Source organism: Lutjanus erythropterus, chromosome 16, assembly GCF_056507025.1.
Source record: "Lutjanus erythropterus isolate fLutEry1 chromosome 16, fLutEry1.hap2, whole genome shotgun sequence".
Lineage (NCBI taxonomy): Eukaryota > Metazoa > Chordata > Actinopteri > Lutjaniformes > Lutjanidae > Lutjanus > Lutjanus erythropterus.
The window spans coordinates 25,025,541-25,045,315 of NC_139332.1; the positions used below are offsets into that span (position 1 = coordinate 25,025,541).

Sequence of the window (19,775 nt, forward strand, 5' to 3'; positions counted from 1 at the left end):
TTTGCTTGAATATTATTAGGCTTCAACTTAATTTTGTAACTCCAATAACCTTCAATACATTTCATGACTATAGTTGCTTAATACTGCAATGTCTCTGCCGAAGTAAGTGAAGTCAAATACACAGACTCATATATGTCATTCAAATAAAACTAAGTGAGTGACTTTTATTTTATGTCATTTATGTGTCTTATTAGATAAGTTTGTAGTGTGTTTATTTTTTACCTTGACAGTTTTAGCTGTTTTTTTTAAAGGCATGTTCAGGCAGACAATAGTGCCTGGAACCAAGACTGAAGTTGAGCCAGGTCCAATTTTATTAGATTTCACAGCCCTAGGGCACTTTCAGAAATTTTTTTACAAGAGAGTAGCCTGCTGCATGTTTTGTATCAGAAATTTCCACTGAATTTTAGGAGGGACATCTTTATGGTGCCTTGAATGTCGAATTGCAATGATTCAATCTAATATTTCCCAATTCTAAGTTAGAATTTTCAAGCTACAGTGTGTTGCAGCTGTTTTATCTCCACTTTTCAGCAGCAGTGTTTACAGAGTAGCAACTTGTTGCTAAAACAGGTTTCTGTTCCTCATCCTACAACGTCTGTGCACGTGGCACTAATCACCCGTCATACACCCTGGCATGCTGACGAAGGCCGAGGCGTGTTTGGACTCATCAGACCAAACCCAAAATCCTGTGGCAGACAGACGAATTACACTCCCCAGCTGTGGTCACACACCTCAGCTTTTTCCATCCTCTTCATATCTGAGCTGGATATTTATACACGTAGTGTCATCAAAAAATCATGATAGGAGTTTGCAGGCAGAGGATTATCGATGACTTGAACACAATAATGTGCTGTTATAATGTTAAAAATCTACTTAACGTACCAATGATCCCAATAAACAGCCCCAATAAAAACACAAAAAGTATTTCTATTATTTCCTTCACGTAAGTCTTGGTAAGTTTGATCCACAGGTTCAAATGCCACCGCTTCTGGAGGCCAGATGTTTTCCACTTTCCTCAGTACTTATCCAGGCCTATAGAGAGCAGCAAACTCCCCTGGAAAGATCATTTATGATCAAACACACAAACCTCTGTCTGCTCTGCTGCCTGTTTGAACAAATGAAACGAAAGAAGTGCCATTTTAATTTGCATTTGGTCTGTAATGCTGAACAAAGATACACACATCCACATTTTTTTTTTCTAAATTGTACTTTATTTTCTTTTAAAGACATATGTTTTAAAACAGCGATTGTAGAGAATAAATAAAGAAACATTATGTTTGTTTTTTTTTACTTCCATAGGTACATTTATGTAATTAAAAACTCTATAATAAGTGTGTTCATTGTCTTGAAGACCACAGGAATCCTCTTTTTTTTCTTCGTCTTTTTAAATTAAAAAAGAAATTGTCACATCTCCCCCCTCATCAAATTGATTACCAAATAAATTAAAACGTAAAAAATCAAGATAGAAAAATTCCCAGCCCTTCCTTCCGCTTTGTTAATTTGAAAAGTAGTGGCAGCAGAGAATCTTAACTCGTGAAGTCCTTTAACTCCATTTTTGAAAACCAAGGTATGTACAGTCAGTGAGAGGAAATCCATTTCTCTTCCAGTTTAATTACCCCATGTTTTTAATTTACGTATAAATAATAAAACTAACTCTACATAACAATATTACCAATGGTAATCATACAGAATAGTATTTTCTTTTGCCTCCGACTGTGCAGACTGGCCTTCTCTTAACGCCATAGACCACAAATCACACTATACAGTAGAACCCTGTTCAGTAGAATAACATCAGTGATATGCTTTTTCTTAACATGTAGATCTTGTTGCCGACAATAGAGTATGTACATAATATAAATGAATCCAGCTGTGGAATGATAGGAAATCTGGAGCACTTCAAATATTGCGGATGCTGATTCTGTAGATGTATTTGTTGCTGATATTACTGCTGCTGCTGTTGTTGTAGTTTTTGTAAGCGCATACACGTGTTACTGCGTTTTGTGAAGTGTTGCTCCTGTGCTATATGGTTGGTCAAACAACCAAAAAAGGCTGGGACATCCCAAGTGGTTTTCTTGATTGAACTCTTAGGTTTTCCTGGAGGTGAAGAAGAAGAAGAGAAGAAGAGGAGAGAGAAAAAAAGAGAGCACAGAGCATTTTTTTAAACCAAATCACAGCAATCAAACACATACATTTAAGACTTTGGAAGTGGAGTGGTGTCTGCAATACACACTGCTTGCACTGATGCCTCAGGGGGAGTCACAGTAATCAACTAGTGTCCATGCAACTCAAATAGTGACAGTCATACTGCTGCAAGTGTATGCACGTTCTTAGAAAATAGTTTGTCATCTCTTTTGGCAGGCAAATTAATTCAGAACATGCACAGTAGGAATTCTGGTGGGGATAAACTCGCCAATTTTCTGGGGAGATAATTTTACATTTATTCTAATGAGATTCAGAGTCGCGTCCTTCACCAAACTGTAAAACTGTAGTTTCTCGGGGAGGATTTTAAATCAAATAGTTTATTTGTGATGTGAGTTGCTGCAAAACAGAGCATCAGCTGGTACCAAAAACATCTATTTAAAACCAATTTTATATATGTGTATATAATGTTAAAAACCCCTTAACAAGACATTCAAGCATTACAAACTGTCAAACTTTGTTCAAACCTGTTTATTTTTTTTATTTAAAAAGAAGATAACAGATATAAAATATGTATTAAAAAAATATAAGATGTTAAATAATCTCATATTTTCCTATAGACACTGAAAACAATAACATCAATATCTTGTGCAAAAAGTATTTTTCAATATAATGTGTTTCATTCCTCTTCAGTATAATGTGCAATATTACATTTTCAACATCATGTGCTATATTACTATTAACTATCATTTGCAATATTACTTTTTTTTTTTATTACTTTTCATTGCCAGTACCAATTTTCTATTTGAGTTTATTTTAGTTAACTTATTTTACAAAAAAAATCTCAGTTATTTAGTGATTAAAATATCAAAAGATGGCAACATTTACGATCATGAATGGCAAAGAAAAGCAGCAAATCTTTATTTGTAAGGAGCAGGAACCATGTTGTAAAAATGTTTGACATTTTTACTTGAAAAATGACTGACATGGTTAATCGATTTTGAAAACAGTTAGCAACTAATTTTCTTTCTAATCAATTAATCGGCTAATAATTGCAGCTCTCTTTGGGATTAATAAAGTTCATTCTCATCTCTTATCTTCAACAAATGGTGCATCACTCTCTGTAAAAACATAAAACATATAGCTTTAAGATAACTTTATATATTTGTAACATATTTGTATAACTACATGACTTTAGTGATACATAAGGGGGGAAATAGGAAAAACTGTATGTTAAGGGGTTTTTAATAAAAAATGAAATGTATTTATTGGCTGGTGCTGAGGTTAAGAGAGGAAGATCTCAAAGGGAGAATTTGGATTATTTTAAGAGGGGTTGTTTGAGGTACTTATTGATAGTCAGGGTATTACCAACAGTAGATGCTGTCTCCTCGCCCCCAGTTTAGAGAAACCAGACTCCACTGGCAAAGTCAGTGATTTTACCTCACAGAACACGTGGTTGTTGGTCTACAACTGTTAGAGGGACTCCAGGATGGAAGCTAAGCAACGTACTGCTGTGGACAGGGTCAGCAAGAAAAGGTCTGTTAGCCTCTTTAAAAAGGTCAATATCAGTTTAACTTTACACTATATTAAGAGTACTTTCAGCACTTTACCTCTTCAGCTCTTTCCGATGGAATACTGCCATTATAAAAGCCAAGTATCAGCAACCAAACTCCATCGGTGAAATCAGTAATTTTATCTTGCAGAACACAGGAGTTGCAGATCTATCGCTGCCTCGGTTAGTTTCTTTGCGTTATTGTGTGACTTTGGTGAATCGGAACGAACCCTTTAAACCACCAAACTCACAAAATAACACAAACAAAATAACCACTCGAGGCAGCGGTACATGAGCAACTAGTGTCCTGCAAGGTAAAATTACTGATTTTGCCAATAGAATTTGGTTGAGTGAGAGAGAGAGAGAGCGATATTTGACTTTTATAACAGCGGTCTCCCACAAGAGGCAGTCTGACAGCAAGGTAAAGAGGTGGAAAGAAAATATAGCATAAAGTGATATTGATCTGACTAGGTGCGCCTGTTTTTTAGATAAAATATGTTTTGCTGCTGACCCTGTCAACAACAGTTCATTGCTTAGTTGGGGGCGTGTCAACTTGCCTCCTGTATGTAACACACTGACTATCGATAAGTACCTCATAAACCCCAATTTAAGTAATCTGAACTATCCCTTTAATCTGGCAATTCATTTTTGTTTAATTAATTTCTTTTTTCCCACCAGCAGATACCCTGTGGATAAGACACCTTATGTGTTTTTTGTTATTGTAAATGTAAAGTGGATGTTATTTGAATATGATTAGTATTTTTTTTGTTAGGAGTTTTATGTCCCAGAATTCCTACAGAGGAATGCAGTTCCTCAGCCAGCAGCACGTGTCACAGGAACCAAACAGCTTTACCCAAAACCTTCTAAAGTCAGGTTAGTGTCTCAGCTGGTACAACACACACACACACACACACACACACACACGCTCACTCACTCACTCACACACACACGTTCACTTACAGATGAACATTTTTTTAACATCTAGTCAAAACAAAACAGTCACACACACGAATATAAACGCGCACACACCTTCTGGTTATCTCACACTCGCACACACACTGATTCACGCACAAATACTATGTTGTCATCCATTTACAGGGGCACGTTCAAAATACATTTTCAGTCTCACAAAAACCAAACAAAGTTCAGGCACAACGTCACTTGGAATTGAGTTACAACCAAACGAAAACCCCGCACTCACCGAAAACTACCACACCAACCAACTAAACAGAGGGAATGTGTAAGAATGATAATCATGACAGACAACAAAAAGGAAACTAATCAAAAACCAAAATGTCTAAAAGGAAAAAGTCCTAATAGATCCATATTTTGATGGCTAATTTAGCTCTTAGCTTTGAAGCTTTTTAGAGGACTTAGAAAAAAACAGCATGTCATGATAATCAATTACTTACAGATGCTGAGGTAAAGTGACAGTTATTGATCAGTGTTTGCAAGGATTAAAACCAGGACAAAATAATAAGAGGAAACTCACAACGCACCAAACACAGTTCATGGTCGCCACAGTAACCCGCCATGCAGTTGGAGCATGGTGAATCAAGGCAACGGCCCAAAAATAAAAATTGCTAATGGCAACCATCACAGGCAATATCGCCACAGCAACCAACACAGGCCAATTAACTTACAACGCAGTGAGAAGGAGAAGGGGGGGAGGTTTTAGCGGTTGCTAGGCAACCGTAGCCATAGCGACGCACGTCTCCACGATATATGTATGGACGGGACAGTCTTGAGAGTGGTGTGATGTTGTTTTTTTCAGGAAAAATGGCACATATGGCACAGCACAAAAACAATAAAATGAAAAGTAAAAACAAAAAATTAATGACGAACAGCAGTTGTAACATTCAACCCTGCGACAGAACACTGGTTAGACAGAGTAAAAAATCTGCTTCTCAATAAAACTGCCCCTACATAATGAGCAAAAAAAGATGGAGCCACTTTTACACAGTCTATTTCAAATTGATGGTATTTTCAGAGCGCTGCCAACTCATTAAAGTTAATCTACTGTAGGGTTATTGACTTCTTCAGTTCCACATGAAAGACAACCATTTAAGCACTGAGTCCCCCAATTACATCCACTCTGTCTCTTTAACTTCCAGACACATTTCCAGCTGCCTATCAATCCCTCCCCGAGCCCTCCCCTCCTCCTCAAACACGTCAATATACGATCACTCACCTCCTTCAGTAAGGCCTGTTGGCATCCTTGGGCCTCTTCAGCTGCACCTTCAGTCTCTTCATGCCGATCTGGAAGCCGTTCATGGCCTGGATGGCAGTCTGGGCACTGGATGGGTTGTCAAAACTCACAAAACCTGAGGAGGAAGTGACAGAATGAAAGAATGTCAAACATTCATGGTGCATCAATAGAAGCATCATTTATGGGGAAAAAAGTAAATAAAGTAGGGATGTCCCACACTAGGATTTTTTTCAGGTGAATCAGATTAGTCAATACAAATACTCAAGATTTCAGATATTCAGTTCGGTGAGCCATAATAAACTCCTACACCAGCCTATATCAGTATATTTTACCAGTAAGACTCATTTTAACACCTTTTTTCTTCATTTGTGATGCGAAAACATCTGGTTTTCACATCACAAATGAAGAAGAGAGGCGTGTGCATCCTCGTTTAATAGATCAGTTATAAAATCGGTGCACCACAAAGCTTCTCTCCACAGGCTGCTGCCCTGCACGCGCCGCAGTCCTTCACACAGTGAATGAAGGGTTTATTTTGACCAAACCAGACATGGTAACTGTTGGAACAGTAAAAAGACAAACCAAGACGTTTTGGGTGAGTTTTATTTTGTTTCTGTCGAGTTTGAATGAAGCTGACCATGATGACATTGAAATTATAGTTTTTAAAAGAGAGTCTGGTCAGTTTAGTGAGAGCAATAAAACAGCTGTTTCTGGTTAAATAAAACATATCCCGCTCTCTCTCTCTCCATAACAGTATCTGACATTTGTAATAACATTCTGAACCCGTCAGTGACAGAAACACAAACAAGCATCACCTGCCCTGTGCACTCTGTGGTGTGCTGTGGTGACGTGGCTGACAGTGTGTCACCCTCACACCCTTTCCATCACTCTTCTCCTCGTCCGTCACAGTTAGTTTTGCGGTTTGTGGCGATTTTGAAACTTGGTCTGTAAAGTTTATAGCTGCCATGCTGTTGCACTGCTCTGTGTACAATGATGCATCTAAAAAAAAATGAGCGCTCACTTTCAGCTTCTCTCATCAGTTAACCACCAGTGCATGATTTTACAAGGATTCTTTATAAATATATAAAAATAGAAAATATATTTATGATTCCACTTATTCATAATTCCTAATGTCCTGTGCATTTTTCTAAGCTTCTGTCTGTTTTATCCTGCACTCTGCCAAAAAAGCAAAACTGCTGAAAGAACCTGTCAATCGAGGAATCTCCAACTGATGATTCAAATGTTTGACTTTCAGGGGGCAGCCATAAAATAAAGGTAAAATTACACAATGTTTCTCACATAAAAAAAGAATGTCTCTAAAAGCCACAAGGCAACAATAAATATCACGCACATCGCCGTCACAGTGACTCACCGAAGCATTTACTCTGGTTGGTGGCGCGGTCAACAAAGACCTTTGCAGAGATGACGTTTCCGAAGGGCAGGAACATCTGCAGTATCTCAGAGTCGGTGAACTCCTGTGGCAGGTGGTAGATGAAGATGTTACAACCCTCAGGACCTGCGCACAAACAGACAAAGAGTCACGACAACACAGACATGACGCGACAAGTCAAAACAGGCGATCACTGAAAGCTGCAGTCAAAAACACTCAAAGATGAGCTAATGCGAGTAACAACACAATTATAGTACATTTTCTGTTTACTCAGAGGAGCTTTACTTGACAGTTCAGGTAAGTAAAAAAGGCAGAGTAAAACATAAACATAAAAACAAATATTTAATATTTAGCAGTTTAAATGAATAGTTTAACATTTTGGGGAAACATTTTTTGTTAGTTTTCTTGCTGAGAGTTTGACTGATGCCACTCTGTCCAGTAAATACGAATCCACACCCATCAGCTGATTAGCTTAGCTTAGCATAAAACCTGTAAACTGGAGGAAACGGCTTGCCTTGCACAGTCTGCAGGTTACAAAATCTGTTACTAGCACTAATATAGGCTGGTTCTGAAGGGTTAGTATGTGGATATTGTTACTTTTCACTCTCAGCATTTCCAGTTTTTATGCTAAGCTAAGCTAATTGACCCTTCCCAAGTCCCGCCCCTTTTTACTTCATGCTCCGATAACAGTTTGAGCAAACTTGGTACCTCAGTCAACTTTCTCCTTTTCTTGTAAAAGTGACATACAGGTTTGGATCTTTGCAAGCGTTTTGCTAACATTAGCTAATTTAAGATTGGCCCTTTACATCTCTTTTACAGGTCCCCCAGCTACGTCCTTCAACCATCCTCAAAATGTGGTTTTCTTTTCAACATACATACACAAGCCTAGCACATAGCTTATTTTAGTACAGAAAACGGAAAGAGGAAGTTGACTGAGGTATCAAGCCTGTTCAACTGTCACTCGAGCACAGACTGAAAAGGGGGCGGGACATAGGAAGGGTCAATTGTCTCCAGGCTCCAGCTACATGTCTATAATATAGAATTTTCTCATCTATGTCTCTGCAAAGAAAAGCAAAACGGGATATTTCTTAAAAGGTTGAACTGTTTCTTTAAGAAAAATGAGAGACATTGCTAAATTCAGTGTTAAGTAAATTACTATAACACCTCTATATTTGTCTTCAATACAGATTTTTGAGGAGAAAGTAATATAATAGTATTACTTTATACATTGTCCTTCCACAGACTATATTAGCGTGCTTGCAAAGTCTTAAATATAGATAATTTACACTTAATATTTTTTATTCTTATTTCTGACTGCGTGTGATATTGGGTTAGATATGTAAGTGTATTTTTCTTCCAGTTGCAGGCAGCCATTGGTTTTAATTCTGTTATCTGGAATGAAGATCAGTTATCAGATTGTTGTGTAATGCGGTACAGTGAACATCACGTCAGCATTCATTTTTGTCAGTGTTGCATAATCATTGCTTTGTTATGCAGTTTAAGTAAGTCTGCACTGCATTATGACAGTATTGTCATGACAATAATATAGTTTTGATAAGAGCTGAAAGGATTAGTCTATCAAGAGCAAATGAATCTGCAACATCTCATCATTTGTTTGATCACTTAAAGAATTTAAGAAAAAAAAAAACTTAAATATTATCCAGCTGCTTCTCAAATGTGAGGATTTGGTAATTTTCTCAGTTTTATATAAACTAAATAAATTGAATATTTTGTGGGTTTTGGAGTCTTTTATCGACTAAATTGTAATCAAATAATCAAAAAAATATTGTATAGTGCTGCCAGTAATGGAAATAATTACTAATCACAGCACTAGGTTTGACAAAGATTAATGCCGATTTGATATTCACTGTGATAAATTATAGAATTCAAGCACTAAAAGTCTGCAAATATATTTTCATACCATACAAACAAATCAACTGATACCTGGAACTCAGCAGTGTTTGCAAAAAGGTTATCTGTGGTGTAAAATGTGTGTGTTTTGTGGTAAATGGGCTAAAACATACAAAACCAGTGGAACATTCCTCTTAGATATGATTAACCCACATTCGTGCTCTTTGAGTTTACCTTCTCGTTGCTGCAGCTGCTGCGGCTGCTGCGGCTGCTGGGCCACCAGTGTGGGCTGGTGGGGAAACGGCTGTCCCACCAGGCCGTAGGCAGCGGGGTAGGTGGCTAATGGAGAGGAGGAGCAGGTGAGCAGAGTGCAGACAGAGACTGCAAACTAATCAGTTTTTCCTCAAAAACAACATCTGACGGAGCGGCATTCCCACCTACAGATTTGCTAAACCTGGGAGATGTTTTGCATATATTTTTTGATGCCTGAGTCATTCTATAGAGCTGCAGTTTATTTACATTTGTAATATATGTGCATGTTTTGACTTTGGATGTGAATCTCTATTTTACACATGCAGTGTTGGGTAGTCGTGGAGTGCAAAGGTAATGTTGCCGCATTCCATTATGTTACATAAAACTGTTTTGCATTCCAGTTACACAGACTGAAAGGTTATTTCTAGGAACTAAAAAAAATGAGTTGCATGGGCCAGAAACTTCATATCTTAAGTCTGAAGTTAAGAAGAGTCTGAGATAGGATAACTTGGAGCGAATAATGACTAACTTTAGGAATCCTGTCTTATCTTACTTCATCCTTTCTTATCTCAGGTTCGGAAATCCAGCATCCATTGTGTAAAAGCAATAAATGAGCAGCCATGTAGATTAAACTAATGAGCTATTGTTAGATATCGTTAATGAACACTACTGTCAGCTGCCATTAGCTAGTTAATAAGTTAGCCTTGACTATAGGTGGAAAAGTTAAAGTTCAGACAGTTATTCTAAATGGTTAACCTGAAATCAGGGGAGTCTGGACGCTCGTGTATACACATTTCCTATCTTAAATTAGAATCTGGACATCTGTAACGGCTTTTTTTCCTTAATCAGGGCCTAACCCTAATCACTATGGTTACCAAACAGTTTGGTAATTTGGTCATGTGGATTTGCAAGTCAGGATGTTTCTCTAACACGGCTCAGGCTTTCAGCTGTCAAATTTCATTTAAAACATTATATTTTTGAGATAATATTTATATCTGGAAACAATTTGAGCCTAATCAAAATTTTAATTTCTCTCCTTCAAACACTGATACTTAAAGTTGTATGTGGACAACATTACCAGTAGCAGCAGTAAGACAAGCACATGCACTGATATAAATAAATGTCAGTTTATGTCACTGTCCCTCCATTACAGTGGACACAGTTGGAGGCTCACCTGTGTAGTGCTGCATGCCTGTGTAAGCCTGCTGCAGGGGATCCAGGACAGGACTCTGAGCTGTGGCACAGTAAACACATGGTCACCAACTGCTATATGCACACACACACACACACACGCACAAAAAAACCACTCCTAAATGCTATTTGGGGCACATCAGCACGCTCCAAATAACATTTAGTGCTTTAGTTTCATTTCATTTCCTCTTAATTAGACCGTCCTTGTTGCACATCAACAGAGGAAGCCTGTGATTCTGTGGAGGAACAGCACAATTAATCTTTACTTTCTGCTCTGAAGGATGTTGTTCGTGGCCGTACCTTGATAGGCATGAACCCCGTTTGTGTACAGGGCTTCGGTTGCTGATTGGCCGTTGGGCGGGGCTGGCACAGAGGGGTAGCTGTTCACTGCGATTGGTGGAGGCAGAGCAGGCACAGGTGTGGCTGCGATGGAGGGTGGAGTGCTGGTACCTGCAGACACATTAAAGACATTTCTTTTTATTTTAATGAATTTAATTAACAGCATAAATACAGAATTTAATACCTAAATATACTGCCAGTCTGCAGAAAATTATTTGATTTGCATTTTTTTAGTAATAATAAAGAATATAATAATAGGATGAGGGCTCTGAGAGACTCTACTTTGGCGCAGCTAAATGAGCATTGAGCTAAATGCTAACATTGGCATGCTAACATGCTCACAATGACGATGCTAATATGCTGATGTTAAAGGTAGCCTGTGGAGTTTTTGACCTCTAGTAGTGTTAAGAAGCATTTTTACAATTTTTAACTCTCTAAATGGTTTAAAGAGACACCCTAAAATCTAACATACACATTTTGCCTCTTACCTGTAGTGCTATTTATCTATCTATACTGATATTGAGATAATCTGTATGTCAAATAAATAAAGTACATAAATTTTTTTCTTACACCAGAGAGCAATGTCAAGTTTATTTTTAAACTTAAAGATACATTATAGAGGCTATCCAAGTACTTGCAGGATGTGGGTTCTGTAACTCACACACCGTTTTACCGTCTTCTCTTCCTTAAATCTAAAAGCCAACATGGCTACCATCATGACACACTGAAAAAGAGTAAAAACTCCAAAATAGATGTTCGTTGTTTTGTCCTCTCAGGTCCACTGCTCCGTGTGTATCTGTCCTCATATTTCAAGCAGGAATCTAATCAAGGCCGGCCGGGGCCAGACATCTCTGCCTCTCATTACCTGAGGAGGGGGTGATGGATGCGATCGGCGTGGCAATGATGCTGCTGGGGTTGAGGGCGGCGAGCTGCTGCATCTGAACCGCCGCCACCGTGGCAACAGGAGAGAGGTAGGCCGACTGCGCCACCAGGGCCTGCTGCTGCATCAACTGGAGGACAGAAGGAGACAGACAGGCTGTGATTGAGGGGAGGTTTAGAGTATGAAGTACAGTATGTTTAGAGAGATCTGAGTGTGTAAAGATTGGGAGGTTTACTTTAAAAATCTGTTCTGATATAATGACAATTACCTGTTAGAGAATATAGTCAGTAACCTAATCCAAGTATTACAATATTAAAGTAATGTAACTTGATTACTTTCCAGTACTTTTAGATTATCATAATAACAAATATGGTGAATTTGTTTAGAAAGATATAATGTTTTATGTTTGTTGTAGCTTTATTAATTGTTTATCCAGTGATTCCATCCTTTGTTCTGCGTGCCAATGCATGTTAAAATTAATAGCGGCAATTACGCACATTTAAATGTATTTCGTTAAGTATACTATTCACGCTAATTCATTATAAGCTTGTGTTTTTACCCACACACCATCCTGGTCACCAGCATGACAGACATACACATACAGTCTCAAAATATTTTTTGGTAATTGCAGTATTGACAGGTTAGGTAGCTAATGTTGGTCTGTTGGTCTATTCTGTCTAGCTAAGGTTAGCAGTCAGTCTGTGAAGCTAACATTAGCGGTTTGTCTGTCTGACTAACGTTAGCAGTTGGTCTGTGTAGCTAACAGTAGCAGGTGGTCCATGTAGCTACATTAGCAGTTTATAATCATTCAGATTTTTACTAAATGTATCTATAATCACACTAGGTCTTTTTTTAAATCTGTAGCAGAATACCATTACCTTTTTTTTTTGTATCCTGATAACATAATCCTGTTACATGTAATCTGTTACTTTCCAAGACTGGTAGAGCAGAGAAACACCAGAAGACTTTTACAGTCTGTAGACGGACACACTCACAGATTTCCATTATTAATTAGCTCAAATAACTGGACTTAGTCATAAAAATCGAACGTGTTTAATGCAATTGCAGTGGCTCCAGTCTGAACCTTAATCAGCAGTCAATATAGCTGAAGGCTGCGTCTCTGCACGCTGCACAACACAACAGAGACAGACCAACTGTCCTCAGTGACTCACACTTTTTTGCTGTGTCCAGATGCTTTGTGATCTTCACAGTCAGCCATCGTGGACAAATCAGGGTAATGATACATTACACGCTTTTGTGTGGTTTTTGAAAATGGTGAGCAAGTTTCTTTGGGTTTCTTTGGGTTTTTTTTTTTTTTTAAACTTTTTTTTACTTTAGTATAGGGTGCCACTATAAATCAACACATCCATGATGAGTAAAAATGCTGTCAGGCCTCCTTAAGCATCACAAATTGAACAACTTTAAATGAGCCAAATCTAAAACCATTTGCAGTAAACGGTCAATTAGCAATGACGAGAGCAGTAATGTGGCTTTACTCTACATTGTAAATTGCAATTTTTCTAGTAAAAATTATCCAGTATGACATTAAAACTCCTCTATTAGAAACACATGGAGCATATCCCATTGAGGACGGTTTGCTTGCCAGAAAGTTAATTTTGTATCTTTTCTTGGGGGATGTTTTGAGTGAAATAGTTTTCCTCTGCTTCAGGAAAACATCAGTTAATTCAAAGTTTAACAGCTTTATTTTGCACCCCAGACTGTTTTTATGTCTGCAGTTTTTTTTTTAATTTACCATAGGGCTGCAACTAATGATTATTTTCATTATGGATTAGTCTTTCAATCACTTTCTCAATTAACTGATTATTTGGTTGGTCCAGAAATGTCAGAACATGGTGGAAAATGTTGATCACTGTCACCATAAAGCCCAAGATGTCATCTTCAAATGACTTGTTTTGTCCACAACCCAAAGATATTCAGTTTATAGTCACAGAAGACCCAGAAATATCCACATTAAAGACACCGTAATCAGAGGATTTGGACATTTTTTCTTATGAAAATGACTCAAAGCAATTTACTGATTATCAAAATTGTTCCTCTAAATTACTAAATTAAAAAAGACAGGGTTAGTGTAGACCTCTCAGCAACACTGAGGCAGTGTCCATGTGCACAATAGAGTGTGTCGAGTGTGTTGCTCACGGCCTGTGTGTAGGCGTTGTACGCCCCGAGGTGCAGGGTCATGGGACTGATGACACCCAGCTGAGAGGCCACCTGCTGCATCCGCCGGAGCCCTCGCTCCTTCTCCGAATCGGCAAACTTCACCACCAGGCTGGACGAGGCGCCCTGCGGAGGAAACAGGAAAACTCAAACTCATAACTCCATCTATCTGACACGCTCCGCATCAGGCTCCACGTCAGAAACAATATCAGCACTCAGACACTAACCATGTAATGACTCAGTGCCTTTGTTGCAAGTCATCCCTCCTCTGTCGCCCCTCATTTTATATCAGTTCTCCACTGTCTGACATCAAATAAAGGTGAAAATATCTGAATAAAATACTTAAAAACACACAAAACTAAACAAAAACCAGGTTGTGATGTAAAAGTCTGCAGGTAGTTTTGAATTTTAGCTTTAAACCGTTTCTAATGTTAGCCTCCTTCAAACAGCAAGCCAAACAGCAGACAAGACTGTACGTTTTCCACCATAATAAACACAAAATATAATATTAAAAATAAAATTATCTAAATAAAAATCTCCTCCTGCTTCTTTTTAAATGTCTAAAAAACATATGAGTCACTGTAACTTTGTCTGGGAAAATGTAAACACGCTTCTTTCATCTGATCTGAAGGAGAATCTGACCGGGTGGCAGCCATTAAGAACAACTATGTAGAAACAGCTGATCTTCTCAAAAATGGTTTTGTTAATTTATCATCACTGTCGGACAGAAACCTCATATGTCCAAAACTGCTAACTGAATGCTGCACCCGACAGTGATGTCATGTCGGCCACATAGAGTCATCAGTATTAAACTGAGATTGTTTCCTGACCAGTTAAAAACTCTTAAAATCAGATTCCAGTGTGAGCCGGTCATAGTCCTCATTAATGTAAAAGGTACAATAAGAATTAATACGATGTGATACAGTAAAGAAGTAAAGATGGAGGCCATTGAAGTCAGTGTTTACAGTTTTAAGCTGATGTGGACTGGAAGCCAAAGAAATTGTGAGCAGATGACAACGAGGCTGATATGGACCCCCAGAGAGGTGGGTGAAAAAAAAGATCTGGCGATCCGTTTTCCAAGTCTGATCTTCATTTTTCTTTCTTTCTTGTGTTTATGATTTAAGAACAAGTGAAAAAAAAAAAAGTTTGGCCAGGATGATTTTTAAGTTTCCTTATTTTTTCATCTCTGAAACAGGTTGAGAAGAAACAATTTTGAAGAAAGAGAAAAATATTTGCAGGCGAAAAATTGTTTTGCAGGTGAAAAAAAATGTCTTGTCAGGGTCATTTTTCAAAGTTATTTTTTCATCTGTGAAAACAAGGTGATTTTTGTGCAGGTGAAAAAAAATGCCAGGGTTATTGTTACTTTTTCTTAACTTATGAAAACAAGGCTCTTAAGTCATAAACAAAGGAGAGAAAACAAATTAGATCCGACATAAAAAATGGATCACCTTATTTTTTTTTCACTTGCCTCTCAGGGCTTGTGTAGGAGGATGGGAAAAAAAGCAATTTTTTACATTTTGGCTTTTTCTTAAGCAATGGCTTCTACTTCTGTACGGAGGCGTGTGTGTGGATGGGGAGTGAACGACTTCACAGAAACAGATTTGATCCAGAATTTCAGGATGTCATCAGTTACTTTTAACTGCATCTGTGTCAGCACCTTTCCACAAGAGTCTTGGAGTACTGCATGAATTGTGATGTGACTGTTCACAACGATGTTTCATGGCAAAAAAAACAAACAAACAAAACAAATCAGAATTAAAATGACCTGATTCCATGTAACTTGAGCTGTTCCATCATGAAAAAAAAAAAAAAACCAGATCTGATCCAGATTTGAGCAAAAAACCCCAAAAAACTTTTGCCTGCAGTGTGAATGCAGACTTAGTCACTTGACAAAATATAAAAATAAAAGTAAAAATATGTGTAAAAAGTCCAGAAAAGTGAATTAAATATCTCTTTTTCTCATTAAGTTAGTTGTTCTTTTAATTTAGCGAACCTGCGCCAAACCACAGTACAAATTTGCTACAACGGAAAAAAAAGATGAGCACATTTTACAAAACCTTTATCCTCTATTGTGTGAGTGAAAATGTACGTGTGTGTGTGTGTGTGTGTGTGTGTGTGTGTGTGTGTGTGTGTGTGGAGGAGGGGGGACAGAAAACAGAAGTGGAGACTGTTAGCTGAGTCACCATGTTGAGTGTCTAAATGACTGTATTTGGAGCATCTAAATGTGTCAGTGTTTGAGTACATGCGTGACCATGTGTTTTTCTGTGTGTGTGTGTGTGTGTGTGTGTGTGTGTGTGTGTGTGTGTGTGTGTGTGTTTGTATGTATGTGTGTGTGTGTGTGCGGGGTCGACTCACCGGTAAAGTACGACTCCCATGCAGAGCGTTGATGGCGGCCTGGGCCTCTGCGTTGCTCTGGTACTTTACAAATGCACACCCTACATGAAATGACACACCATTAAACGTGCCCTCACAGACACACTCTTACACACATTCTTGCACACACACACACACACACACACACACACACACACACACACAGCATACAGAAACTACTTCCCTTTAAAAATACATTAGGAGCCGTTTTACATCTAGTGCTTCATCAGTTACGGTGGCATCATTAAACATGGTCCACGAGACATTCATTGCTTCATCAATCACAGTCCGTAAACCACCAAACGCATCATTAGCCATGACCCATAAAACCTATTGCATCATTAGTCATGCCTCATGCAACAAACGCAGAAAAATCTAGCATCTGTGTTTGAACTGTCGCCGGACTTTGATTTACATGGCAAATACCATTAGCATTGTTGTTAGTGACAATGGTAATTTACATTCACGTGATGGCGGTTATGTGCCGCAGGCTTAATTCTCAGGGCTGGTTATAAAATACAAACAGTTAAACAAAGTCAATGTCACTGTTACGGTCATGATCTGGACTCCATTACCGATCATTTTAACCTGCAACCTGCTCAAAGCTGATGGAAACCTTGGCTGGGGGTGTTTTGGAAATAACGGAGGATAAATCTTCCCAAAATCATCAGCACTGATCATTTTATTCTCTGGAGAAATATGACTTTAGTGCTTCGGGCTTCAGGTAGTCTAATAAACCTTTGCCATTTAAATAAGAATATATGTTAGGTATTATTATGTCCATTTACATAAAGGACATTTTCAATCACTAAAATGGTTAAATATTGCTAACAGGGTGCACTATGCAGCAGAAACTCCAGTGTATTAATCTGCTGATCAGTTTCTTAATGAATTGATTGGTCACAAAATGGTAATAAATGACAAGCTGTTAATATGAAGCAGTAACACTTCATTTAAAGGGGTGTGCATAACACTGTCATCACACTGTCATAACCGTGTCATGACACCTGTCATGGACGTGAAGGAGTCTTTATGAATGTTTATGCCGTTATCATTAACTGCACTTCTTGCAAATATGTCATTTTTATCGCAAAGTTGACATTGTTTGAGATGTCTTTGTTATGACAACTTGATATTAACAAAGACAAAAATTATTTTATGATGGCGACCGTGGTGTGTCATGAATATTTTCCTTTAACTCGAGTACAGTGCTATATTTTAGACTTGTCATAAAGGTGTCATTAAATGTTATGAGGCCAGTTTAAGGACAGAGAACAGTTCCAAGGTGATTTAGCGTACTGATGGACAGATAGTGGTAAGCTAGTTTACTTGTTGCTAAAATAGTCTAACTGCTGTCTGTCCATCAGGTAACTCTGTAAGATAAATCACCTTGGTACTACTGTATCGTCAAACTGCCCTTATGACACAGTCATAATGATCTAATGACAGCCAGTGTCAAAACCATCCACACAGTATAATGTAATATAAAAACATAAAGCTAAACAGTTATATTAAGTTGGATAGTGTCAGGTTGTCATAACAAAGACATTTTTGTTCATGTCAAATTGTTATGACAAAGACTCCTCAAACAATGTCAACTTTTAATTAATAAAAAAGGAAATAATTGACCTAAAGACACTATAGAAATTAACTCGTAGTCTTTTTTATCCTGTGCTATGCCTCAATTATACACATAACGATTTATTTGTGTTATATTCTGTTTATATTTTATTTTTTTTTGTATTTTGTGTTTCTGTACGTCCAGGTTCCATGTTGAATGCACTGAGTTCGTGCAGTTTCTCAGGCATGAATTGCCAAGAAGGTTTTGTTGCACATAGGGGGAACTTGCCTCGGTGATTTTGGTGCATAACGATAAACAAAGAAAATAAGAAAATATACGGAAAAATAAAAAGCAAGTACTGCATGTCACAAAGCACAAATGGTAAATTGACAATAAGATATGGACAAATATTATAATGTACAGTTTTGTACACACTGTAAAAATGAAAATGTTGAGAAAACTTTAAAAAATTCTATTTACTTAAATATATTTTTTGAGTTTTAGCAACTAATAATGAAATAATTTACTTTGCTTCTTTAGAAAAACTTGAATCTTTGAGCCGATTAAACTTACTGACGTAAAAGTGAATAATGGTTAATCATTTAATATTTTCAGTTGCAACCATTTACTTTTAAAGCACCCAAGTTATGTAAAATCAGATTCACAGCTCACTGTGAACAGTTTTTGAAATACAAAAAACTCAGATTTGTGTTTATCTGAAGCTGAAGAGTAAAATATTTCAACAAAAGGCTGTAGGTTGGCAAAGCTTTGTTTAGATGTTTAGTTTATTTCAAAAAGTTTGAATTTGATCTTCAACAAACCCTAAAATCTAGTGTTGCCTTGAAATTATGAGTTTTGTTTGCTTTTGTTTACAGTGTGTTTGTTTACAGGATTGTGCAAAGTGTCCACAGAATAGAGAGTAATAATATTTGTGCAAGATAGCAAATACAAATTGTAATTTGACGTTACCTTTGCTGGTACCATCGGGCCCACGGAGCACTGTGCACTCCTCTATGCTGCCGAACGGCTCGAACATCTTTCTCACGTCGCTGTCCGTCTGCTGTTTTCCCAGCATGCCCACAAACAGCTTCCTGTCTTCTAAGGGGAAGGAGATCACCAGGATGGGAGGAAAGAAGTGTGTGGATAATGTGAGTGGGATTCCAGGAGGGAAAAGAGTAGAGGGAATATATTTAAGGGGAGAGGTGATAAAGGGGGGAAAAGGGGGAGAAGTGCCATGTCACTGTACATGCATGAATCAGAGGGAACAACAACAACAGTGTGACACAAAGCAGGATGGACATCAGCCTGCAGTGCTTCACGGTGCCACCAGAGTGCAGTAACACGAACATCACAGCAAACAAACAGCATCTGGCGGTGACTCAAATGTTTGTCACCCTCTGTGTTGTCAGAGAAGCTGCTCTGTCTGTCCCCGTCTGTGAAGGATCAGACCAGTGTTTCTGCATGTTTTAGCCCATTCACTACAAATCATGGACACGGCACATTCCTGCAGACTCTCCTCTGAGGCACGCCGCAGATTTTTAGACTGTGACCTTTATTTTTCTTAACATTCAGACGACTATTTCTTTCCTAGTCACTTTAGTATGATATAAAAATCAACTGTCAAGAGGCTTAAAGCTTGAGATACACAATGCACATTGTTTTGTTACATCTATGCAATTTCACCTTGATATTGTGATTGTAAATGTGGTTTGATTAGACAAGCCTGCCTGTGGTATGACCTGACTGACAATGGATTTTGGGGGCTGACACCAATACTGATATGAGGGAAGGAAAAAAAAATCTAACATTGATATATTGGCTGTTACTCACTAAAAATAAACTATTAATTTTAACTAGTGTCTGGCTGCC

The 19,775-nt window shown here is 37.9% G+C and overlaps 1 protein-coding gene across 4 annotated transcripts in view; it reads right to left on the reverse strand.

Annotated features, from left to right (window-relative positions):
- Positions 1–1,185: 1,185 nt before the first annotated feature.
- celf3a (cugbp, Elav-like family member 3a) overlaps positions 1,186–19,775 on the reverse strand; it is a 44,184-nt gene continuing 25,594 nt past the window's right edge. The window contains exons 5-15 of one of the 4 annotated variants that reach the window (XR_014772077.1): positions 18,876–19,004; positions 16,328–16,407; positions 13,955–14,098; positions 11,783–11,927; positions 10,879–11,028; positions 10,562–10,621; positions 9,370–9,474; positions 7,267–7,410; positions 5,880–6,012; positions 5,332–5,431; positions 1,186–2,091 (exon numbers count right to left, since the gene is read on the reverse strand). Coding sequence is in view for 3 of the 4 variants with exons in the window: in XM_084739517.1 (XP_084595643.1) it covers positions 5,885–6,012; positions 7,267–7,410; positions 9,370–9,474; positions 10,562–10,621; positions 10,879–11,028; positions 11,783–11,927; positions 13,955–14,098; positions 16,328–16,407; positions 18,876–19,004 (1,085 nt within the window). In the remaining variant the exon portion in view is untranslated. The remainder of the gene's footprint in view (positions 2,092–5,331; positions 5,432–5,879; positions 6,013–7,266; positions 7,411–9,369; positions 9,475–10,561; positions 10,622–10,878; positions 11,029–11,782; positions 11,928–13,954; positions 14,099–16,327; positions 16,408–18,875; positions 19,005–19,775) is intronic. The other 3 variants (XM_084739519.1, XM_084739517.1, XM_084739520.1) reach the window with 3 other exon arrangements.